The 24,923-nt window shown below is 45.1% G+C and overlaps 2 protein-coding genes and 1 long non-coding RNA gene across 4 annotated transcripts in view; all 3 read right to left on the bottom strand.

Annotated features, from left to right (window-relative positions):
* Positions 1–948: 948 nt before the first annotated feature.
* LOC145861805 (uncharacterized) lies at positions 949–1,259 on the bottom strand. Its single transcript, XR_014381498.1, has 2 exons — positions 1,126–1,259; positions 949–1,037 (listed from the first exon to the last, which is right to left on the bottom strand). It is a non-coding gene; the product is annotated as an uncharacterized LOC145861805 (long non-coding RNA).
* A 291-nt stretch (positions 1,260–1,550) lies between these two features.
* On the bottom strand, positions 1,551–6,403 carry LOC100286601 (canopy homolog 3). Of its 2 annotated transcripts, none has more exons than XM_082964482.1 (6): positions 6,163–6,403; positions 5,084–5,213; positions 4,091–4,187; positions 3,605–3,727; positions 3,390–3,507; positions 1,551–2,205 (listed from the first exon to the last, which is right to left on the bottom strand). In XM_082964482.1, exons 1-6 carry the CDS (start codon positions 6,269–6,271, stop codon positions 1,844–1,846), a joined length of 939 nt encoding a protein of 312 aa, XP_082820608.1. In that variant the 5' UTR covers positions 6,272–6,403; the 3' UTR covers positions 1,551–1,843.
* A 7,485-nt stretch (positions 6,404–13,888) lies between these two features.
* Positions 13,889–24,923, bottom strand: part of LOC145861804 (short transient receptor potential channel 5-like) — a 100,641-nt gene continuing 89,606 nt past the window's right edge. Inside the window, exons 14-17 of the mRNA XM_082965351.1 lie at positions 24,526–24,735; positions 23,352–23,393; positions 22,547–22,636; positions 13,889–21,039 (exon numbers count right to left, since the gene is read on the bottom strand). Coding sequence (XP_082821477.1) covers positions 19,990–21,039; positions 22,547–22,636; positions 23,352–23,393; positions 24,526–24,735 — 1,392 coding nt within the window. The 3' untranslated portion in view covers positions 13,889–19,989. The remainder of the gene's footprint in view (positions 21,040–22,546; positions 22,637–23,351; positions 23,394–24,525; positions 24,736–24,923) is intronic.

Genomic DNA, 24,923 nt, shown 5'->3' with positions numbered 1-24,923 from the left:
TTGCCAAAGAATTTAATGTTAATTTCTCTACCATAAGCCACCTCTAATGATGTTTTAGAGAATTTGGCAGTACGTACAACCGGCATCACAACCGCAGACCACTTGTAACCACCCCAGCCCAGGACCTCCACATCCGGCTTCTTCACCTGCGGGAACGTCTAAGACCAGCCACCCGGACAGCTGATGAAACTGAGGAGTATTTCTGTCTGTAATAAAGCCCTTTTGTGGGGAAAAACAAATTCTGATTAACTGGGCAGGGGCACAGCCATGGGTGGGCCTGGGAGGGCATAGGCCCACCCACTGGGGAGCCAGGCCCACCCATGGCTGTGCCCCTGCCCAGTCATGTGAAATCCATTGATTAGGGCCTAATTAATTGATTTCAATTGACTGATTTCCTTATATGAACTGTAACTCAGTAAAGTCGTTTAAATTGTTGTATGTTACGTTTATATTTTTGTTCAGTATAAATAGTCTCAGCTGAGTCACTGACTGAGAAAAACAACAATCTTAAACACTACAAAAAGAAACAAAAATCCAGCAGAATTAAAAGACAAAATAAAGACAAATCAATGAGGCTTGAATAAATCATTATTCTATATTTAAAATCTAAAATAATTATACCGTTTTTGTAAAAAGTCTCATTCTCTTTGATATAGAGTATATTTATATTTAAAAAAGGTACTAATATGTTGCTTCACTTCATGACCGATTGTCTGTAAAAATTATTAACCTAAAGTAAAACTCCTTCTTTCAGTCGAGAGCTTGTCAATAGAGGCCTGTCAGTCGAGGGCCTGTCAATAGACGCCTGTCAGTCGAGAGCCTGTCAATAGAGGCCTGTCAGTCGAGAGCCTGTCAATAGAGGCCTGTCAGTCGAGAGCTTGTCAATAGAGGCCTGTCAGTCGAGAGCTTGTCAATAGAGGCCTGTCAGTCGAGAGCTTGTCAATAGAGGCCTGTCAGTCGAGAGTTTGTCAATAGAGGCCTTTCAGTTGAGAGCTTGTCAATAGAGGCCTGTCAGTCGAGAGTTTGTCAATAGAGGCCTTTCAGTTGAGAGCTTGTCAATAGAGGCCTTTCAGTCGAGGGCTTGTCAGTCAAGAGCTTGTCAGTTGAGAACTTGTCGATAGAGGCCTTTCAGTTGAGAGCTTGTCGATAGAGGCCCTTCAGTTGAGAGCCTGTCAATAGAGGCCTTTCAGTTGAGAGCTTGTAAGTCGAGAGTTTGTCGATAGAGGCCCTTCAGTTGAGAGTTTGTCAATAGAGGCCTTGTAATGTTCCGCCCCATTAGAATACAATGCCTTCTCTATTTAAATAGTATTATTATTTGTACCAAAAACAATCTGTTGAACACATGTAACCAAAGCATGAGGCAAAAATACATGTAAAAGCAACAAGAATGTGTCTGAGAACAGCACACACACACACACACACACACACACACACACACACACACACACACACACACACACACACACACACACACACACACCCCACACACACCACACACACACACACACACACATACACACACTTCACATATGAGACCATAGATTCAGTAGTATTGTCAATACAACCATTCAGAACTACCAAGAGTAAAGGGTTCTGGGGACTCAAAATCAAATAATCACTGGGAGGAAAAAATTACAAGGAAAGTGGAAAGAGAAAAGGAACAGAGATGTCTCCTTTATGCCCCCGATCAGTCATCCCAGTCCCCTGGTTTTAGGACTGCGTCCCTAAACGACACCCTATTCCCAATTTGGTGCACTACTTTTGACCAAGGGAGTAGTGCGCTATGTAGGGAAGAGGGTCCCATTTTGGGACTCGGGGCCCAGGGCTCCATTCCTCCAGGGTCTCACAGCTCTGTGTTCTTCCCAGGCAGAGCCACCTTTTTCTGGATGTCTTCATCCGACGAGACCCCATCCCTCTCCACTCTCTCCTTCTCAGTTGATAGGGCCTTTCCCTTCCCCTTCTTCTTCTTCTTCTTCACCTTCTCTTTCTTCTTTTTCTTCATCGTCTTCTCTCCTTCCTGCCTGCCGCCGCCCTCACTCCCTCCTCCTCCTCCCTCGCTCCCTCCTCCTCCTCCCTCGCTCCCTCCTCCCAGGTCTTTGCTCTTCGTTCCCTTCTTTCCTACTCCCTTCTTTTTTTTCTTCTTCTTGTCCTCGGCGATGGCTGCCGCGTCTCCCTTCTTCTTAGAGTACTCCTCTTTCAGACAGGCTGGAGAAGAGGGGGAGAGGATGAAGAGAAGAGGGGGAGAAGAGGAGGAGAAGAGGGGGATGAGAAAGAGGATGGGAGGGAGAAAACAAGAGTAATTAAACAAGCATTCTAATAACTAAGACATTCAAAACGATAAAATAAGTTACAATGTGTGTGTGCTTTCTGTAGGGTGTGTGTGTGTGTGTGTGTGTGTGTGTGTGTGTGTGTGTGTGTGTGTGTGTGTGTGTGTGATCTGTGTGTGATCTGTGTGTGTGTGTGTGTGATCTGTGTGTGTGTGTGTGTGTGTGTGTGTGTGTGTGTGTGTGTGTGTGTGTGTGTGTGTGTGTGTGTGTGTGTGTGTGTGTGTGTGTGATCTGTGTGTGTGTGTGTGTGTGTGTGTGTGTGTGTGTGTGTGTGTGTGTGTGATCTGTGAGTGTGTGTGATCTGTGTGTGTGTGTGTGTGTGTGAGTGTGTGTGTGTGTGTGAGTGTGTGTGTGAGTGTGAGTGTGTGATCTGTGAGTGTGTGATCTGTGAGTGTGTGTGATCTGTGTGTGTGTGTGAGTGTGTGTGTGTGTGTGAGTGTGTGATCTGTGAGTGTGTGTGTGTGATCTGTGTGTGTGTGTGTGATCTGTGTGTGTGTGTGTGTGTGTGTGTGTGTGTGTGTGTGTGTGTGTGTGTGATCTGTGAGTGTGTGTGATCTGTGTGTGTGTGTGTGTGTGTGAGTGTGTGTGTGTGTGTGAGTGTGTGTGTGAGTGTGAGTGTGTGATCTGTGAGTGTGTGATCTGTGAGTGTGTGTGATCTGTGTGTGTGTGTGAGTGTGTGTGTGTGTGTGAGTGTGTGATCTGTGAGTGTGTGTGTGTGATCTGTGTGTGTGTGTGTGATCTGTGTGTGTGTGTGTGTGTGTGTGTGTGTGTGTGTGTGTGTGTGTGTGTGTGTGTGTGTGTGTGTGTGTGTGTGTGTGTGTGTGTGTGTGTGTGTGTGTGTGTGTGTGTGTGTGTGTGAGTGTGTGTGTGTGATCTGTGTGTGTGTGTGTGTGTGTGTGTGTGTGTGTGTGTGTGTGTGTGTGTGTGTGTGTGTGTGTGTGTGTGTGTGTGTGTGTGTGTGTGTGTGAGTGTGTGATCTGTGAGTGTGTGTGTGTGTGTGAGTGTGTGATCTGTGAGTGTGTGTGTGTGTGTGTGTGTGTGATCTGTGAGTGTGTGTATTACCGGCGTCCTGTCCCTTCAGAACGTGGTTCTCACAGAGGTAGGTGGTGAGGTCTTCCTCCTGACTGCCTTTGTACCACTCCTCTATAACCTCCTCATACTTCTCTACCATAACGTCACACTGAGACAGTTCAAAAGAAAACAGAAGACAGTTGATATGTTTGGCAATATACCGTTTCTAATAAATTGATTCATTAATTAGTCAATTTAATCCTCACCTGTTTCTTGAGGTCAGCGACCTCTGCAGAGGTTTCGTTCCAAAGTTCATAGGGGATATCCATGACAACCTTTACCCCTTTATGGACCAGCCCATGGAGGGTAGAGAAGGTCTCTGACATACCCTGGGGAGAGAGATGGAGGGGGAGAGAGGGAGAGAGATGGGGGAGAGAGATGGAGACGGAGGGGGAGAGAGATGGGGAGAGAGGGGGAGAGAGAGGGGGAGAGAGAGGGGGAGAGAGGGGGAGCGAGATGGGGAGAGAGGGAGAGAGATGGAGACGGTGGATGAGAGAGATGGGGGAGAGAGATGGGGGAAAGGGAGGGGGAGAGAGAGGGGTGAAAGGGAAGGGGGAAAGGAGGGGGAGAGAGAGAGAAGAGGGAGGCAGAAAGAGTAGGAGAGATGATCTGTGTCTAGTTAACAACTATTGATGTGTGTAATTATATGTCCTTGTCTTTACACAGAGAGCCTCTGACACACACGGACTGACCTTGGCAAAGCGGTTGCTGCCCTCTCTCTCCTTGTGTAGGTTGTAGCCAGAGAGCCTCTGACACACATTCTCCACAACCTCAATGAAACGGATGTCTCTACAGAGAGAGAGAGAGAGGGGGGGGGGGGGGGGGGGAGACAGAGAGAGAGAGAGACAGAGAGAGAGGCAGAGAGAGAGGCAGAGAGAGAGAGGCAGAGAGAGAGAGGCAGAGAGAGAGAGAGAGAGAGAGAGAGAGAGAGGCAGAGAGAGAGAGAGAGAGAGGCAGAGAGAGAGAGAGAGAGAGAGAGGCAGAGAGAGAGAGGCAGAGAGAGAGAGAGGCAGAGAGAGAGAGAGAGAGAGAGGAGGGATTGATAAAAATGAGAGAAAGGAGGAGGCAAAGAAAAACAGTGAAGGAGAAAGAGAGGAGGGGGTACAGAGAAAGATTGACGGATGGAGGAAGGGAGAGAGATAAAAGCCATCTTGTTTGAGAGAAAAAAAAGATACTCTGTTTAATTTAGTAATTTAGCCTTTTTTTCCCTCCTAGTGTTCACAAGTCATGACATAATGACAGAACTTCCTATTTATAAAGCCTAGGCCGCCTCCCACAGGAAGGGACCCAGACCAAGTTCCTGTCCCCTGCTACCATAGCAGCCCTGTTATCTCCACAGTAACGGCACAGAGAGGAAATAGACACCGCTCGCTCAAGTCAAGCACTTCTACAGTGAAAAGCCTCTAAAGCTTGTGAACATATAGGATGCAGGCAGAAGTTAGGCCCAGATCCAGGTTAACCTCGCCAGACCCTTTATCATTATGTGGGGAAGACAAAGGGGGCAACTCCATTCTACTCCTACAGACACGCACTGCATAAATTGCATCCTATTTCCAAATATAGTGCACTACATTTCACCAAAAACCCCATAGGGAACAGGACTCCATTTGGAACACATTTTTACATTTCAGCAATAGAAGATGGGATTCTGTGACATCACAGCTGTGTGATTAAACGTCACTTACGACTTGACATATTTGATTGGTGGAGCTCCTTTGTTGCCGTCAAGGAAACGGTAGTTCCTCTCGATCACTTCCTTGGTTTTGCCCGTTTCCTCAAAGGCAGACTTCATCTCAATACTGACAAACTTACACACTGAGAGAGAGAGAGAGAGAGAGAGAGAGAGAGAGAGACAGAGAGAGAGAGAGACAGAGAGAGAGAGAGAGAGACAGAGAGAGACAGTGAGAGAGAGACAGTGAGAGAGAGAGACAGAGAGAGAAAGAGAGACAGTGAGAGAGACAGAGAGAGAGAAAGAGAGACAGTGAGAGAGACAGAGAGAGAGAGAGAGAGAGAGAGAGAGAGAGAGAAAGACAGAGACAGAGAGAGAGAGAGAGAAAGAGAGAGACAGAAAGAGAGAGACAGTGAGAGAGAGAGACAGAGAGAGAGAGAGACAGAGAGAGAGACAGAGAGAGAGAGACAGACAGACAGACAGAGAGACAGAATATATACATAATATGACATTTGAAATGTCTCTATTCCTTCTGAACTTCTGTGAGTGTCATTTTTACTGTTCATTGTTTTATTGTTTATTTCACTTTTGTATATTATCTACTTCACTTGCTTTGGCAATGTTAACATATGTTTCCCATGGTAATAAAGCCCTTTGAATTAAATTGAAAGAGAGAGGAAATATAAATTGTTATATTTACTGTAGTGTCAGGTGTCTAAAAAGAGGAAGTAGTAAACATTAGGGTTTCACTTCTGCATCACGCACACACTGCTACGCTATAACGGGCAAAGACTCAACGGCTATTAGGTTATCATGGGTAACAAATGGCAACTCGTTCTGGCTAATAGAATGAATTAAAATGAATGAAATAAGCTCATAGTTGGTTTAAAAATAGTTTACAAATGGAACGAATGAATGGCATTGTTTCTGTCCTTCTCGGGAAAAGACAAAGGCTATCAGGGGGTATTGTACGCCTACATTTCAGATATAATACAACTAGTTTTATACAATAAAATACAAGCTCTCTCTCTCTCTATTTTGGGTTTCCAAATAGGGGTGAATGAATAGCATTGTTTTTGTTCTTGCTCTTCCTACCTTCACATTTATTAGGCAGATGAACCCACTCGTCATCCCCCTCTTTCTTCTCCGCTCCCTCGACCAAGGCGCTCAGCAAAAACACCGTTAGACAAGTAAACCAAACCATTCTGTCTAAATGTTGTTGTTTTCTAGTAAATAAAGAGGTCTACTGTTATCTAGACCGTTAGATTCGCTTATTTACATCTCGTTCTCAACCTACGGCTTACTGCTGTGAAGAAGGCAACAATAGCTAAGTACTTCTGGGTCACGGATTTTTAGAATCCTTCAGAATAAGAGTCCTGTCCCGTATACTTTGTAAATGAATGATTAAGCTGAAAATGATGGAAAATGTGCACAATTATCAATCTATTTTATAATAGTTATCATACAAAGAATAATTTAAAGTATTTCTATGAGATATTATGTGATTTTTTTTGTGTATGTACACCTATCGTTTCCCAAACTTGGTCCAAACATTGACTTCAATACAAAACCTCAGAGCTCTTGCAGCATGAACTGACATGTTGTCCACCCAATCAAAGGATCAGATAATGAATCTAGCACTGAAAGCATAAACTATAGCTAGCACCGCAGTGCATAAAATGTGCTGAGTTATTGACTCAAAGAGAGAGAAAGACAATAGTTGAACAGTTTTTGAACAAATACATGTATTTAAAAATGTAGGAGAAGCAAGAGAGAGAGAGGTAACTATATTTTCTTGGTGTTTTTTTCACTTTCACTTAGCTAGCGAATGCAGCTAGCTAGTTTAGCCTACTCAAACACCCGGTTTAAACAGAGAGGTTAGCTATGTTAGCTAGCTGGCTATGGCTATCCGACACTGAAGCTCTTCCAAGTCAAGGTAAAATTTTGGTTTTATTAATTTATTGCCACCGGGGCCCGCCAGTGAAACTGCTAAACTGTTTGCTGGCTGTACACTGTACTGCATGAGTGTAGTGGGTTTACTCACACATTAGTTCTAGTAGCTATGTTGACTAAGACGTTATGACAATGGCGATGATGCGGTGACAATGATGTAGCGGTTATGATAAGAAGGTTTCGGTTTGGAAAAGGTTTCTTCGCCTGATCACAGACAGCTGATGTGTTGTGCAATGAAGTCCACAAGCGAAGGGAAAAGGTGAGTTGAGGAGAGCGCGTAGATGGGAGACGGAATGATAAAACAATCAAAGAGATCATGCTGTTTATATGTGGCTGCTATGAAAGAGATCATGCTGCTTGTATGTGGCTGCTATGAAAGAGATCATGCTGCTTGTATGTGGCTGCTATGAAACGGATCATGCTGTTTGTATGTGTCTGCTCTGAAAGGGATCATGCTGTTTGTATGTGTCTGCTATGAAAGAGATCATGCTGTTTGTATGTGGCTGCTATGAAAGAGATCATGCTGTTTGTATGTGGCTGCTATGAAACGGATCATGCTGTTTGTATGTGTCTGCTCTGAAAGGGATCATGCTGTTTGTATGTGGCTGCTATGAAAGTGAACTGTGTTTGCGTGTGATCAGGGATGTATTCATTCTGCCGATTCTGTTAAAAAATAAAAAAACATCTTAAACCGAAGCAAACGGAATGAAACTAGGATAAACATACCTGAATTTGTCCAATAGAAACTCACGTTTTCAACTGTTGGGCTAATGATTACATTCTAGATCAGCTAGATGCAGGCAAGATTGTGTGTATATATGTTTATCTCACATAATATAAAAATATGCATCAAGGTGTCTGTAATAGAATAAATGTGGCAAAAACGAGTGTAGACATTCATAAAATGCATTTATATTGCTTCCAAATAATTTTGTACAATGGCAGAGGAGTACCAAGATGGTGGCTTCAACACAGCCCCCCCCCCTATCAGTCATCTGGTGTTTATATAAATCATTGGTATATAACCGTGGATTACAACTCACCTGAAATGAACGCATCTCGCGACGGTAACACAACCGCCATCCGCAAGCTCACCACCCATCTCCCCTTGATGTTTTACCAAGCTGCTCGACAACACGAGGTTGACAAGGAGAGAGGAGGAGAGAGAAGAGGAGGGGAGGAGAGGAGGGGGGGGGAGAATTGCCAAAAGCTGTCATCAAGGCAAAGGGTGGCTACTTTGAAGAAACTCAAATATAAAGTATATTTTGATTTGTTTAACACTTTTTTGGTTACTACATGATTCCATATGTGTTATTTCATAGTTTTGATGTCTTCACTACTTTTCTACAATGTAGAAAATAGTAAAAAAAAGAAAGAAAAACCCTGGAATGAGAAGTTGTGTCCAAACTTTTGACTGGTGCTGTTTAAACTGTATATTTTCAGATGGGCCTATAGTGTATTATAATGTATTATAGTGTATGATAATGTATTATAGTGTATTATAATGTATTATAGTGTATTATAATGTATTATAGTGTATTATAATGTATTATAGTGTATTATAGTGTATTATAATGTATTATAGTGTATTATAATGTATTATAGTGTATTATAAGAATTATTATTAATACAGGCATTATAAATAATGTTTTGTTATTTTATTACTGTTGTTACCATGACAACTAGTCATCGTTACTAGTAATCATTACTTTTAATGCTGCTCACAATAATGTCAATGCTGTAATATTATTTGTGCTACAAAGGCAATTTACTTTTTGTCATATTAAATTAAACATTTAATATGATTAAATTAAACATATTAAACATAATTTTAGGTCTGATAACATTTCCTTATAAAATATTATGCATTTCCACCATTTTAATATTTTCTACCATCTTCATTGTGGGACTTTTGTTTTGAAGGGACATTGCCAAGGTCACGGCTTTATTCTTGTTAGGTCTCGCTTATTCTTGCTGGTGGAACAGAGGTCTACGTTTCCTGAGTGGTTCCACTTCCACCTTGTGCAGCGCTACAAACCACAGCTGGGACGTTCTTGACGAATCAGAGGCCGAGAAGTGTCACCGTTCGTCCAATCAGTGATGGAGGCGAGAGGGGTTGTACCCGTACCAACAGATCTAGGATCAGTTTACCGTCGGCAAATGATAGCTGGAGAATCACTAGAATACCAACAGAGGGCACCATTGTCTTATTTTTTACACCGGAAATTGCTGTGGTTTCCCGAGAAAGAACTCCGACCAGAGAGATTTCCCGACAGCCTCCTATAGGCTATTTGGAAGTCGCCCCAAACTACTGATAAAAAGTCAGGTAACCTATTTCAATATCCTTCTAATAGAGAAAGAGCTAGGTTAATACTCTGAGGCTAAGGGCTACTTTAAAGCCCCTTTCTATCCACCCACCTGTGCCATTTAACGGCCTGTGTTTAATAGGTATGGAGTTCAATCAGGAAGACTGATCTGAATGCATACAGTAAGCAGAACATACCCATACTGTTATTTATCTTGCTCCTTTGCACCCCAGTATCTCTACTTGCACACTCATCTTCTGCACATCTACCATTCCAGTGTTTAATTGCTATATTGTAATTATTTCGCCACTATGGCCTATTTATTGCCTTACCTCCCTAATCCTACCTCATTTGCACACACTGTATGTAGATTTATTTTTCTTTTGTGTTATTGACTGTACGTTTGTTTATTCCATGTGTAGCTCTGTGTTGTTGTTTGTGTCGCACTGCTTTGCTTTATCTTGGCCAGTGTAACAGTATAGCTTCCGTCCCACTCCTCGCCCCAACCCGGGCTCGAACCAGGGACCCTCTGCACACATCAACAACTGACACCCACGAAGCATCGTTACCCATCGCGCCACAAAACTACTTCAGGTCTCAGAGCGAGTGACGTCACCCGATTGAAACGCTATTAGCGCGCACCACCGCTAACTAACTAGCCATTTCACATCGGTTACATCAGGTCCAGTTGTAAATGAGAACTTGTTCTCAACTGGCCTACCTGGTTAAATAAAGGTACAATAAAACATAAAAAACATAATTCACTTTGTTTCCTATTCTATGGGCACCACTGTGATTATTATTATTTGACCCTGTTGGTCATCTATGAACATTTGAACATCTTGGCCATGTTCTGTTATAATCTCCACCCGGCAAGGCCAGAAGAGGACTGGCCACCCCTCATAGCCTGGTTCCTCTCTAGGTTTCTTCCTAGGTTCTGGCCTTTCTAGGGAGTTTTTCCTAGCCACCCCTCACAGCCTGGTTCCTCTCTAGGTTTCTTCCTAGGTTCTGGCCTTTCTAGGGAGTTTTTCCTAGCCACCGTGCTTCTACACCTGCATTGCTTGCTGTTTGGGGGTTTTAGGCTGGGTTTCTGTACAGCACTTTGAGATATCAGCTGATGTAAGAAGGGCTATATAAATAAATACATTTGATTTGATAGTGGAAATGAACACAAATTATTATCATCAGAATAGAGCAGTTTGTTCTCTTCTTTCCTGTTAGCCATGTGTGGAATGTCATTCACCTATTTTACCTTGAGCCTATAAGCACGACACAATAATCCACATTCCTCAGGCTTGCTGTTCAACCAATGGGCTCACTCTTGCAATTATCACTTCCCTCTCTCTCTCTCTCAACCAATGGGCTCACTCTTGTAATTATCACTTCCCTCTCTCTCAACCAATGGGCTCACTCTTGTAATTATCACTTCCCTCTCTCTCAACCAATGGGCTCACTCTTGTAATTATCACTTCCCTCTCTCTCAACCAATGGGCTCACTCTTGTAATTATCACTTCCCTCTCTCTCAACCAATGGGCTCACTCTTGCAATTATCACTTCCCTCTCTCTCTCAACCAATGGGCTCACTCTTGTAATTATCACTTCCCTCTCTCTCAACCAATGGGCTCACTCTTGTAAATATCACTTCCCTCTCTCTCAACCAATGGGCTCACTCTTGTAATTATCACTTCCCTCTCTCTCAACCAATGGGCTCACTCTTGTAATTATCACTTCCCTCTCTCTCAACCAATGGGCTCACTCTTGTAAATATCACTTCCCTCTCTCTCTCAACCAATGGGCTCACTCTTGTAAATATCACTTCCCTCTCTCTCAACCAATGGGCTCACTCTTGTAATTATCACTTCCCTCTCTCTCAACCAATGGGCTCACTCTTGTAATTATCACTTCCCTCTCTCTCTCAACCAATGGGCTCACTCTTGTAATTATCACTTCCCTCTCTCTCAACCAATGGGCTCACTCTTGTAAATATCACTTCCCTCTCTCTCTCAACCAATGGGCTCACTCTTGTAAATATCACTTCCCTCTCTCTCAACCAATTGGTTTGGTAAAACCTTGCGGCGTATCGATATGTCGACTTACCCTTGTTCTCTCGTTTGAATGTTTCTCAGCAACAGTTTTTATTTTTGACAGCCATGGACCTCTCCACGACCACCTGTCATCAGCCTCTGGCTCTGAGGAGCATTCTTCAGAGACAAGGCCATTCCCCAAACTATTTAATACAATTATATATTGCATTCTGTCTCTTGTTGTTAATTCAGTTAAGCCTGTACTCAACTGAAATGACTTATGGACGGGTAACACATGGTACCTTTGTGTGTGTGTGTGTGTGTGTGTGTGTGAGAGAGAGAGAGAGGAATAGCCAGTGAACACTACTTCCTCACTAGTTCAATAATAGTAACATAGATAGATCAGGGTTCTTCAAGCTCAGCATCCGCGGCTTAACATTGAGTTGATGGGGGAGTGGATGGATGGAGAGATGGAGGGAGAGATGGATGGAGAGACGGAGGGAGAGACGGATGGAGAGACGGATAGAGAGACGGATGGAGAGACGGATGGAGAGAGAAAGATCGAGATAAAAGCCTTTTTTTATTACCGTTCTCTGGCAGCCAACACACACGCACACACACAGAGAGAGAGAGAGAGCAGTGCAAGCCCTTTTGTTAAAGCTGCCATCCCAGAGAATACTCCTAGTGACTGAGGATATTAAAGGACCACACAGTATGAACACAAAGCAACTGGTAGTTTAACAGTTAGATTTGTTTTGAGAGTAAATATGAACCATTCTTCACAGGACAATCAGCTTTTGCATGTGTGTGGAAAGAGTGGAACATCTAGTCAGTCAGTCAGTCAGTTAATCAGCCAGTCAGTTAATCAGTTAATCAGCCAGTCAGTTAGTTAATCAGTCAGTTAATCAGCCAGTCAGTTAATCAGCCAGTTAATCAGCCAGTCAGTTAATCAGCCAGTCAGTTAATCAGCCAGTCAGCCAGTCAGTTAATCAGCCAGTCAGTTAATCAGTTAATCAGCCAGTCAGTTAGTTAATCAGTCAGTTAATCAGCCAGTTAATCAGCCAGTCAGTTATTCAGTCAGTTAATCAGCCAGTTAATCAGCCAGTCAGTTAATCAGCCAGTTAATCAGCCAGTCAGTTAATCAGCCAGTCAGTCAGTCAGTTAATCAGCCAGTCAGTTAATCAGTTAATCAGCCAGTCAGTTAGTTAATCAGCCAGTTAATCAGCCAGTCAGTTAATCAGCCAGTCAGTTAATCAGTCAGTCAGTTAATCAGCCAGTCAGTTAATCAGTTAATCCGCCAGTCAGTTAGTTAATCAGTCAGTTAATCAGCCAGTTAATCAGCCAGTCAGTTAATCAGCCAGTTAATCAGCCAGTCAGTTAATCAGCCAGTCAGTCAGTCAGTTAATCAGCCAGTCAGTTAATCAGCCAGTCAGTTAATCAGCCAGTCAGTCAGTCAGTTAATCAATCAATCAGGCAGTCAGCCAGCCAGTCAGATAATCAGTTATTCAGACAATCAGTCAGTCAGTCAGTCAGTCAGTTAATCAGTCAGTCAATCAGCCAGTCAGTCAATCAGCCAGTCAGTCAATCAGCCAGTCAGTCACTCAGCCAGTCAGTCAGTCAGCCAGTCAGCCAGTCAGATCAATCAATAAAACATGATTCAGCATTCAGACCCTTTATTGAGTTGTTCAAACTTAATGTGGTTATTATTATTATATAATCAAATGTTCAAAAGGGGTACAGTCAGGGGGGGGGGGTTGTTACTGGACAGGGGGGTTGTTACTGGACAGGGGGGTTATGGGTTGTTACTGGACAGGGGGGGTTGTTACTGGACAGGGGGGTTATGGGTTGTTACTGGACAGGGGGGGGTTGTTACTGGACAGGGGGGGGTTGTTACTGGACAGGGGGGGTTGTTACTGGACGGGGGGGTTAGGGGTTTTTACTGGTCAGGGGGGGTTGTTACTGGACAGGGGGGGTTGTTACTGGACAGGGGGGGGTTGTTACTGGACAGGGGGGGTTAGGGGTTGTTACTGGACAGGGGGGGTTGTTACTGGACAGGGGGGGTTGTTACTGGACGGGGGGGGGGTTAGGGGTTGTTACTGGACAGGGGGGGTTGTTACTGGACAGGGGGGGGTTAGGGGTTGTTACTGGACAGGGGGGGTTGTTACTGGACAGGGGGGGTTGTTACTGGACAGGGGGGGGTTGTTACTGGACCCTATTCCCAGTATAGTGCACTACCATAGAGCAAGGCTGGCACCCTATTCCCTATGTAGTGCACTACCATAGACCAGAGCTGGCACCCTATTCCCAGTATAGTGCACTACCATAGACCAGGGCTGGCACCCTATTCCCAGTATAGTGCACTACCCTTGACCAGTATGTATTATATAGTACACTACATTTGATGAGTATTCCCTATGGCTCATGCACTATATAGGGAATAGGGTTTCCATTTGGGACGCAAACGTAGGTACACTGGACCCCTGTCAGTAACACGATCAGTCCCTGGAGAATAAAGTCACATGTGATTATCATCAGAATATATAAAAATAACAGTTTAATGCATTTATTATGTGAAATATCTTAAAGATTTACATCCCTTTATTAGACATGGGGGGGGCATGAATGTGTGTGTGTGTGTGTGTGTGTGTGTGTGTGTGTGTGTGTGTGTGTGGATGTGTTTAACTATTCTTGTGGGGACCAGAAGTTCCCATAAGAATAGTAAACAAACATAAATCATACAAACTGGGGACATTTTGTTAGTATTTGACCTTGTGGGGACTATTTCTAAGGGATTTAGGTTTAAGCTTAGAATTTGTGTTAGGGTTAGGAGCTAGGGTTAGGAGCTAGGGTTAGTTTTAGGGTTAGGAGCTAGGGTTAGGAGCTAGGGTTAGTTTTAGGGTTAGGAGCTAGGGTTAGTTTTAGGGCTAGGAGCTAGGGTTAGGAGCTAGGAGCTAGGGTTAGGAGCTAGGGTTAGTTTTAGGGTTAGGAGCTAGGGTTAGTTTTAGGGTTAGGTTTTTGGGGTAAGGTTAGGGTTAGGTTTTTGGGGTAAGGTTGGGGTTAGGGTTTGGTTTTGGGTCAGGGGTTAGGAAAAATAAGATTTTGAATGGGACTGAATTGTGTGTCCCCACAAGGTTAGCTGTACAAGACTGTGTGTGTGTGTGTGTGTGTGTGTGTGTGTGTGTGTGTGTGTGTGTGTGTGTGTGTGTGTGTGTGTGTGTGTGTGTGTGTGTGTGTCAGGATTTCCATTAGGAAAATGTGGCCCCTGGACAACGTGACTGGAAAGATTTTAATTTACAGGCCATTTGAGAAATGAACCGGAGCCATATGTGACGTCCAACCACGGTGCTCAGAATGACAGAAATAACATGTCGATTATGGTAATTCATCTCAACAGAACAAGCAACTCCTGTAATGAAGCAGCCAATAAAACAACATTTTCAAAAATTTCCCAAAATGCAATTCACTGGAAAAACGCCATTCTAAAACAGACCGCCTGATAGCGATTCCATATGTGACAGAGATGAAAATGATCATTGAAATTAACGTTTCATTACAACGTGCATATGAAAATGATAACTGGCACGCATATCGGTTGAAATTGTAGAATAAATTGTAAGCTTCCCCCAAAACTTTAAACTCACGCGCTGCCTATGAAGTCTTTATTAAATAATTGCCTCTCTGTTTCCATAGTCGGATTATAACTCTCGGCTACTTTGAAGCAAGGTAAGAAACGCCTCATAATATGTATTAAAACATTCAGGTTTCAAGTAATTAAGTGTTTTCAAAATGCATATGTTCCCCAGGTCATATTGTAAAGTGGTGGGGTGATGTGCTGATAGCCTGTTACCATGAGGACTAAAGAACACTGCAATTTATTTCCACTAAATTATACAAATTAAGCATGACAGTCAAATGTATTTACATTGACTGGTATTTCCATGAATGAATTAAAAGCACTATTTTGCAATGGGATATTTTTTTCTCATTCATTTTGGCCGGCAACCGTTCTATCGGCTTTTCAATTGCCGGCAAAAGCCGGCTAACGGAAACCCTGGTTGGTTGGTTGGTTGGTTGGTTGGTGTCTGTCTGTCTGTCTGTCTGTCTGTCTGTCTGTCTGTCTGTCTGTCTGTCTGTCTGTCTGTCTGTCTGTCTGTCTGTCTGTCTGTCTGTCTGTCTGTCTGTCTGTCTGTCTGTCTGTCTGTCTGTCTGTCTGTCTGTGTGTCTGTGTGTCTGTGTGTCTGTGTGTGTGTGTATATATATGAAACCCAGTGTATGGTTGTGATTGAAGTCAATTCCTTCATGATCTGCCCAAGACATTGTTAACTTCAACTGTATGTATATTAATCTGAGACTGCAAATTAGTCTGTCTGTTTTCATATACCTTCTATATCCATATACCAGTCATCACTCACTTACCAGGGAGTGAGCGAGAGAGAGAGAGAGAGAGAGAGAGAGAGAGAGAGAGAGCAAGAGGGAGTGAGAGAAAGAGGGCGTGAGAGAAAGAGGGGGGAGGGGGAGAGAGAGGAGAGAGGGATGGAGGGGGAAAGAGAGGGAGGGAGGAGAGAGAGGAGAGAGAGCGCGTGGGAGATATATTGACCTCCTTTCTCTCTCTCTCTCTCTCTCTAGAGACCAGCCATATAAAGAGTTATTGACCTCCTTTCTCTCTCCCTAGAGACCAGCCATATAAAGAGTTATTGACCTCCTCTCTCTCTCCCTAGAGACCAGCCATATAAAGAGTTATTGACCTCCTCTCTCTCTCTCCCTCCCTAGAGACCAGCCATATAAAGAGTTATTGACCTCCTCTCTCTCTCCCAAGAGACCAGCCATATAAAGAGTTATTGACCTCCTCTCTCTCTCTCTCTCCCTAGAGACCAGCCATATAAAGAGTTATTGACCTCCTCTCTCTCTCTCTCCCTAGAGACCAGCCATATAAAGAGTTATTGACCTCCTCTCTCTCTCTCCCTCCCTAGAGACCAGCCATATAAAGAGTTATTGACCTCCTCTCTCTCTCCCTAGAGACCAGCCATATAAAGAGTTATTGACCTCCTCTCTCTCTCTCCCTAGAGACCAGCCATATAAAGAGTTATTGACCTCCTCTCTCTCTCCCTAGAGACCAGCCATATAAAGAGTTATTGACCTCCTCTCTCTCTCCCTAGAGACCAGCCATATAAAGAGTTATTGACCTCCTCTCTCTCTCTCTAGAGACCAGCCATATAAAGAGTTATTGACCTCCTCTCTCCCTCTCTAGAGACCAGCCATATAAAGAGTTATTGACCTCCTCTCTCTCTCTCCCTCCCTAGAGACCAGCCATATACAGAGTTATTGACCTCCTCTCTCTCTCCCTAGAGACCAGCCATATAAAGAGTTATTGACCTCCTCTCTCTCTCTCCCTCCCTAGAGACCAGCCATATAAAGAGTTATTGACCTCCTCTCTCTCTCCCTAGAGACCAGCCATATAAAGAGTTATTGACCTCCTCTCTCTCTCTCTCTCCCTAGAGACCAGCCATATAAAGAGTTATTGACCTCCTCTCTCTCTCTCTCCCTAGAGACCAGCCATATAAAGAGTTATTGACCTCCTCTCTCTCTCTCCCTCCCTAGAGACCAGCCATATAAAGAGTTATTGACCTCCTCTCTCTCTCCCTAGAGACCAGCCATATAAAGAGTTATTGACCTCCTCTCTCTCTCTCCCTAGAGACCAGCCATATAAAGAGTTATTGACCTCCTCTCTCTCTCCCTAGAGACCAGCCATATAAAGAGTTATTGACCTCCTCTCTCTCTCCCTAGAGACCAGCCATATAAAGAGTTATTGACCTCCTCTCTCTCTCCCTAGAGACCAGCCATATAAAGAGTTATTGACCTCCTCTCTCTCTCTCCCTAGAGACCAGCCATATAAAGAGTTATTGACCTCCTTTCTCTCTCCCTAGAGACCAGCCATATAAAGAGTTATTGACCTCCTCTCTCTCTCCCTAGAGACCAGCCATATAAAGAGTTATTGACCTCCTCTCTCTCCCTAGAGACCAGCCATATAAAGAGTTATTGACCTCCTCTCTCTCTCTCTAGAGACCAGCCATATAAAGAGTTATTGACCTCCTCTCTCTCTCCCTAGAGACCAGCCATATAAAGAATTATTGACCTCCTTTCTCTCTCTCCCTAGAGACCAGCCATATAAAGAGTTATTGACCTCCTCTCTCTCTCTCTAGAGACCAGCCATATAAAGAGTTATTGACCTCCTCTCTCCCTCTCTAGAGACCAGCCATTTAAAGAGTTATTGACCTCCTCTCTCTCTCTCTAGAGACCAGCCATATAAAGAGTTATTGACCTCCTCTCTCTCTCTAGAGACCAGCCATATAAAGAGTTATTGACCTCCTCTCTCTCTCTCCCTAGAGACCAGCCATATAAAGAGTTATTCACCTCCTCTCTCCCTCTCTAGAGACCAGCCATATAAAGAGTTATTGACCTCCTCTCGCTCTCTCTAGAGACCAGCCATATAAAGAGTTATTGACCTCCTCTCTCTCTCTCCCTAGAGACCAGCCATATAAAGAGTTATTGACCTCCTCTCTCTCTCTAGAGACCAGCCATATAAAGAGTTATTGACCTCCTTTCTCTCTCCCTAGAGACCAGCCATATAAAGAGTTATTGACCTCCTCTCTCTCTCTAGAGACCAGCCATATAAAGAGTTATTGACCTCCTCTCTCTCTCTCCCTAGAGACCAGCCATATAAAGAGTTATTGACCTCCTTTCTCTCTCTCTCTCTCCCTAGAGACCAGCCATATAAAGAGTTATTGACCTCCTCTCTCTCTCCCTAGAGACCAGCCATATAAAGAGTTATTGACCTCCTCTCTCTCCCTAGAGACCAGCCATATAAAGAGTTATTGACCTCCTCTCTCTCTCTCTCTCCCTAGAGACCAGCCATATAAAGAGTTATTGACCTCCTCTCTCTCTCCCTAGAGACCAGCCATATAAAGAGTTATTGACCTCCTCTCTCTCTCTCTCTCTCTAGAGACCAGCCATATAAAGAGTTATTGACCTCCTCTCTCTCTCTCTAGAGACCAGCCATATAAAGTTATTGACCTCCTCTCTCTCTCTAGAGACCAGCCATATAAAGAGTTATTGACCTCCTCTCTCTCTCCCTAGAGACCAGCCATATAAAGAGTTATTGACCTCCTCTCTCTCTCTCTCTCCCTAGAGACCAGCCATATAAAGAGTTATTGACCTCCTCTCTCTCTCCCTAGAGACCAGCCATATAAAGAGTTATTGACCTCCTCTCTCTCTCCCTAGAGACCAGCCATATTAAGAGTTATTGACCTCCTTTCTCTCTCCCTAGAGACCAGCCATATAAAGAGTTATTGACCTCCTCTCTCTCTCTAGAGACCAGCCATATAAAGAGTTATTGACCTCCTCTCTCTCTCTCCCTAGAGACCAGCCATATAAAGAGTTATTGACCTCCTCTCTCCCTCTCTAGAGACCAGCCATATAAAGAGTTATTGACCTCCTCTCTCTCTCTCTAGAGACCAGCCATATGGGGATGATTATGGGTGTCAGGTGCTATGAGGTCTTTAAATGAGATAGAAACAAACAGAATCCAATCAATCACTATTAATCAATACTCCTCAATCAATATTCCTCAATGTCTGATCATGTGAACAGACATGACACTTATTGACTGATCACTTTGATTGATTACTGCCATAAAACCATTGACCTGTAGCCTTGGTGCAATTTTGTTTGAGGGTAGAGACAACAACACATAGACAACCTATTGGAGAGAAACAGGTAGGTGTGTGTGTGTGTGTGTGTGTGTGTGTAGATGTAACATGCTCTGGTCATTAACTGTGTTATTGATGCTTGACAGTTGATTTGTAGAATTCGACGGTTAAAATATATTTTTTTGGTTCGCCCACGCTTTAAGTTATTGTGGCTGACACATTCCCAACCCCAGTCTCTCTTTTTCATTCATTTTCTTTTCTAAAATTGTATCCCTCTGTCTCTCCTTCTTTTTCTCTCTCTTTCCGTCTCCCCTTCACTTGTCTTTAAACAGAAAGAGCAGTAAGCGTTCTGTTGCAAATTAAAGCAAAGATTTGTAGCAGTAAAATGTAGTAGTAAAATAGTTCATTATTACTAGAAGGAAGTTCCTGGGGCCACAGTCCCATAGAATCCCATTAAGTCTCACAGTCCCATAGAATCCCATTAAGTCTCACAGTCCCATAGAGTCCCATTAAGTCTCACAGTCCCATAGAATCCCATTAAGTCTCCCTCTACCATAGAAACGCTAGCAACGTCCAACAGCTTGGTCAATACAATAGCCGTACAGCATAAAAAAAAGACTTGTTGTAGACAGAATGGCCCGGAGACTTGCAGAAGAGACAAGCAAAACAGCGTTCTCGGGAGCCATGGAAACCGTCTTTACGCATAGCTGAGTCGCGACTGAGTTCCTCTTGCTCCTCCACCCCACAACGGTCTGTGTGTGTGTGTATAACATCACAAGTGACATCATCGATAAGATATGGGGGGGGGGGGGGGTTTAGGTCTATGACATCAAACATGCGACATCACTCATGACATCACTCATGTCCCTCGTGGCTTTGCGTTTGTTAGGAAGGTACCGGTAGTTAGGTAACCATGGAAACCAACCAGCCTTCTACAGTTGCGTAGTGACAGAGTCTTCGATGCCGGTGGAGTCCTCTATGACATCACAAGGCCCCACCCATCCCTCTCCCAAAACCCTGCCCCCTCCTCCTCCTCCTCCTCCTCCCTCGAAGACGCTCTCGCTGGAGTCCAGGAGGTGGGAGCTCGAGTCGGCCATATTGGAAGCACAGTGCAGGGATTGGCAGGGACAGGGAGGTGGGAGGGGCAAGGTTAGCAGAGAGTCCCTCCCATTGGCTCGTCCGGAGGAAGCAGGAGGGGCTCCGACCGGGTTAGTATGTCCGACCTGGTTCAGGTGCATCTCGCTGCGGGTCACATGACTCACCGAACCGAGGTCATATGACCCGCGACCTCTCAGGGGACGGAGCAAGCCGTCAGAGATGGTGTAGGAAGGAGGAGATTGGCCGAGGGAGAGGGGAAGGGGTGGGGCTTTGCGTGAGAACAGTAAGCCGAGGCGCTTAAAGGAGTCTGTTGTCTTATTGGACGTCGCCGACGACAACTGCTGGAGACGACTCCGAGTGCGAGCGAAGGATAAGGAGACGGAGGTGGAGGAAGAAGGGAATGAAGGGAAGATAAAAGAAGAAGAAGAGGACGGAACGGCTTCTCTCCTCACCCCGTTGCTCTTTGGTTTACCCTCTTCCTCATCTTCTTCTTCCTCCCATCCCTCCTTCCCTTCCTCCCATCCCTCCTTCTCTTCCTCCTCCCCCCATCCTTCCTGCTCCTCTTCCCCCCTCGTCATGGATACCACTTCCATTCCTGAAATACTCCGGACCAGGGCGGAGACGCCATATTTAGGCTTCTTCTTCTTCTCCATGCTTCCTGTCGGGGTCAGAAAGGTCACGCCCTTTGACCTCTTGGCTCCACTCCCCTCCTGCAACCCCAGGGAGGGGTCAAGGTCAGGGTCAGACCCCCCTTCGTCGCTGGTTCCTCCCTCATTTCGAAGCGTGGCTTCACTGCTGGAGGAGAAGTGGCATCTGGGGGGCCGGCGGTTACCAAGGAGATCTAACACCTCATAACGGAAACTGGAGATGTCCTGCTTTAACTCCTGCAGTGGAGGAGGAGAGGAGGGAGGAGAGGAGCGAGGAGGGGGGAGAAGAGAAGGGAGGAGGGACAGGTTAGGGAGAGAGGAGAGGAGAGGAGAGAGGAGGGAGGAGGGACAAGTTAGGGAGAGAGGAGAGGAGAGAGGAGGGAGGAGGGACAAGTTAGGGAGAGAGGAGAGGAGAGAGGAGGGAGGAGGGACAAGTTAGGGAGAGAGGAAGGACAGGTTAGGGAGAGAGGAGAGGAGAGGGGAGGGAGGAGGGACAAGTTAGGGAGAGAGGAGAAGAGAGAGGAGGGAGGGAGGAGGGACAGGTTAGGGAGAGAGGAGGGAGGATGGAGAGGGACAGGTTAGGGAGAGAGGACAGAGGAGGGAGGAGGGGAGGGAGGAGAAAGGAGGGAGGAGGAGGGAGGAGGGGAGGTGGGAGGAGGGACAGGTTAGGGAGAGAGGAGAGGAGAGAAGGAGAGGGACAGGTTAGGGAGAGAGGAAAGGAGAGAAGAAGGGACAGGTTAGGGAGAGATGAGAGGAGAGAAGGAGGCACAGGTTAGGGAGAGAGGAGAGATGGAGAGGGACAGGTTAGGGAGAGAGGAGAGGGACAGGTTAGGGAGAGAGGAGAGATGGAGAGGGACAGGTTAGGGAGAGAGGAGAGATGGAGAGGGAGGTTAGGGAGAGAGGAGAGATGGAGAGGGACAGGTTAGGGAGAGAGGAGAGATGGAGAGGGACAGGTTAGGGAGAGAGGAGAGATGAGAGGGACAGGTTAGGGAGAGAGGAGAGATGGAGAGGGAGGTTAGGGAGAGAGGAGAGATGAGAGGGACAGGTTAGGGAGAGAGGAGAGATGGAGAGGGAGGTTAGGGAGAGAGGAGAGATGAGAGGGACAGGTTAGTGAGAGAGGAGAGATGGAGAGGGACAGGTTAGGGAGAGAGGAGAGATGGAGAGGGAGGTTAGGGAGAGAGGAGACATGGAGAGGGACAGGTTAAGGAGAGAGGAGAGATGGAGAGGGACAGGTTAGGGAGAGAGGAGAGATGAGAGGGGACAGGTTAGGGAGAGAGGAGAGATGGAGAGGGAGGTTAGGGAGAGAGGAGAGATGGAGAGGGACAGGTTAAGGAGAGATGGAGAGGGACAGGTTAGGGAGAGAGGAGAGAACGGGGGAAGAAGAGCTGCTAAAAGATATATCTTGGAGGTGACTGTAGGAAAGTGACTGTAGGAAAGTGACTGTAGGAAAGTGACTGTAGGAAAGTGACTGTAGGAAAGTGACTGTAGGAAAGTGACTGTAGGAAAGTGACTGTAGGAAAGTGACTGTAGGAAAGTGACTGTAGGAAAGTGACTGTAGGAAAGTGACTGTAGGAAAGTGACTGTAGGAAAGTGACTGTAGGAAAGTGACTGTAGGAAAGTGACTGTAGCAAAGTGACTGTAGGAAAGTGACTGTAGGAAAGTGACTGTAGGAAAGTGACTGTAGGAAAGTGACTGTAGGAAAGTGACTTGAAGTATGGAGAATGGATAGAAAACACACACGCACCTTAAAGTTCTCCTCGGTCAGTCCCTCGTCCGTCTTGGCGCTGCGTATCATGGCCGCCACGTACCTCTTCACCAGGCTACGGATCACTTCCTGTTAACAATGACATCACTTCATGTTAATCACATCACAGTTGCCAGGGAGACTGCCACTTTTTCAGACGAACACTTTATTGATCCATACAGACTGAAGAGTCTTCTGATTTTATCCGCCAACAAAACTGCTGATTGGATACATCTGTTAGTACACCATAGATTATCAGAGTTCCTAAGAGAGAGAGTTGGTAGAAAATACTGTGTTTGTCTGTGTGTGTGTGCTGGCAGAGTGTGTGAAAGAGAGAGAGAGAGAGAGAGAAAGATAGAGTGACAAATAGAGCGAGAGAGAGATGTTTACTGTTCATTTTTGATTGTTTGACTTGAATTGAGAGAGAGAGGGAGGGAGAGAGAAAGATTTATAGATATAGAGATAGATAGATAGATAGATAGATAGATAGATAGATAGATAGATAGATAGATAGATAGATAGATAGATAGATAGATAGATAGATAGATAGATAGATAGATAGATAGATAGATAGATAGATAGATAGATAGATAGATAGATAGATAGATAGATAGATAGATAGATAGATAGATAGATAGATAGATATAGAGATAGATAGATAGATAGATAGATAGATAGATAGATAGATAGATAGATAGATAGATAGATAGATAGATAGATAGATAGATAGATAGATAGATAGATAGATAGATAGATAGATAGATAGATAGATAGATAGATAGATAGATAGATAGATAGATAATACCTGATAATGCTGATTCTGTATCAGGCTGTCTGCATGACGCTCCTGGAAGGAAATTATATAAAGTTAAAGCACATTATGTACCTCACACACACACACACACACACACACCTCACACACACCTCACAAACACACACACACCTCACACACACCTCACACACACCTCACACACCGCCCACTCATAGTATGCAGTATCAGATGGATTCTTAGTGTTACATAATCCAGCCCACATTAAGATGTGTCCCAAATGGCCCTCTATAGGCCCTGGTTAAAAGTAGTGCACTACATTATTGCTACAACCTATGGGCCCTGGTTGAAAGCAGTGCACTATGTAGGGAATAGAGGGCCATTTGGCGTGCACAGGAAATCAGGCCAGGCAGGTTACCATCAGAGAAGAGATCTGATGGTGTGTGTGTGTGTGTGTGTGTGTGTGTGTGTGTGTGTGTGTGTGTGTGTGTGTGTGTGTGTGTGTGTGTGTGTGTGTGTGTGTGTGTGTGTGTGTGTGTGTGTGTGTGTGTGGTGTGTGTGTGTGTGTGTGTGTGTGTGTGTGAAAGAGAGCGAGAGAGAGGACAGAGAGAGAGAGAAGACACAGAGAGAGCAAAGACAGAGAGAGAGCAAAGACAGAGAGAGAGCAAAGACACAGAGAGAGAGCAAAGACACAGAGAGAGAGGACACAGAGAGAGAGAAGACACAGAGAGAGAGGACACAGAGAGAGAGAAGACACAGAGAGAGGACAGAGAGAGAGAGAGGACAGAGAGAGAGAGAGAGGACAGAGAGAGCGAGAGGACAGAGAGAGCGAGAGAGAGAAGACAGAGAGAGAGGGAGAGGACAGAGAGAGAGGGAGAGGACAGAGAGAGAGGATAGAGAGAGAGGATAGAGTGAGAGAGAATACAGAGAGAGAGGACACAGAGAGTGAGGGAGAGAGAGAGAGGACTGATGACAGAGAGAGGACTGATGACAGAGAGAGGATAGATGACAGAGAGAGAGGGAGAGAGAGGGAGGGAGAGCAAGAAAGGGAGAGAGGGAGAGAGAAAGGACAGATGACAGAGAGAGGACAGATGACAGAGAGAATGGACAGATGACACAGAGAGAGAGAGGGGATATAGTTTATTTAAACATAATCATATTGTATCTGTATGTTTCATGTGTGTATACCGTGGAATAAGTGTGTTCTTACCGTGAACTCTTGTAGGTCGTGATGTTTTTCTCTGTCGTCAGCAGGGGGCGCTCCTCTCCTACAGAGTCTATGGTGAACCCACAGGCAGAGGTACCACACTGACTTAGGACTGGGTATGATGTTGAAGGGAGGGGGCAGAGTACCCCCTTCATCAAAATAACTCATCCATAACTTGGTCCGGGCAAACTTCCACTCTATATCTGCATGGTCCTGGAGGAGAGAGAGGGAGAGGAGGGGGGGAAAAGTGGGAGAGAGAGGGAGAGGAGGGGGGAAAGTGAGAGGGAGAGAGGGGAGGAGTGGGGAAGAGAGGGAGAGAGAGGGGGAGGGGGGAGGGGGAGAGAGGGGGAGGGGGGAAGTGGGAGAGAGAGGGTAAGGGGGGAGAGAGAGGGAGAGGAGGG

Source organism: Salmo salar, chromosome 18, assembly GCF_965601325.2.
Source record: "Salmo salar chromosome 18, fSalSal1, whole genome shotgun sequence".
Lineage (NCBI taxonomy): Eukaryota > Metazoa > Chordata > Actinopteri > Salmoniformes > Salmonidae > Salmo > Salmo salar.
This window is presented reverse-complemented; position numbering and strand designations above follow the sequence as displayed.

Excerpts from the sequence above, each read along its gene's own strand:
- LOC100286601 (XM_082964482.1), bottom strand. The coding sequence starts at position 6,271 with ATGGTTTGGTTTACTTGTCTAACGGTGTTTTTGCTGAGCGCCTTGGTC. Across the intron at positions 3,508-3,604 it reads TCGCTGACCTCAAGAAACAG|TGTGACGTTATGGTAGAGAA; the intron begins GTGAGGATTAAA and ends GAACTGTCTCAG. Across the intron at positions 2,206-3,389 it reads TCTGAAGGGACAGGACGCCG|CCTGTCTGAAAGAGGAGTAC; the intron begins GTAATACACACA and ends CCTCTTCTCCAG.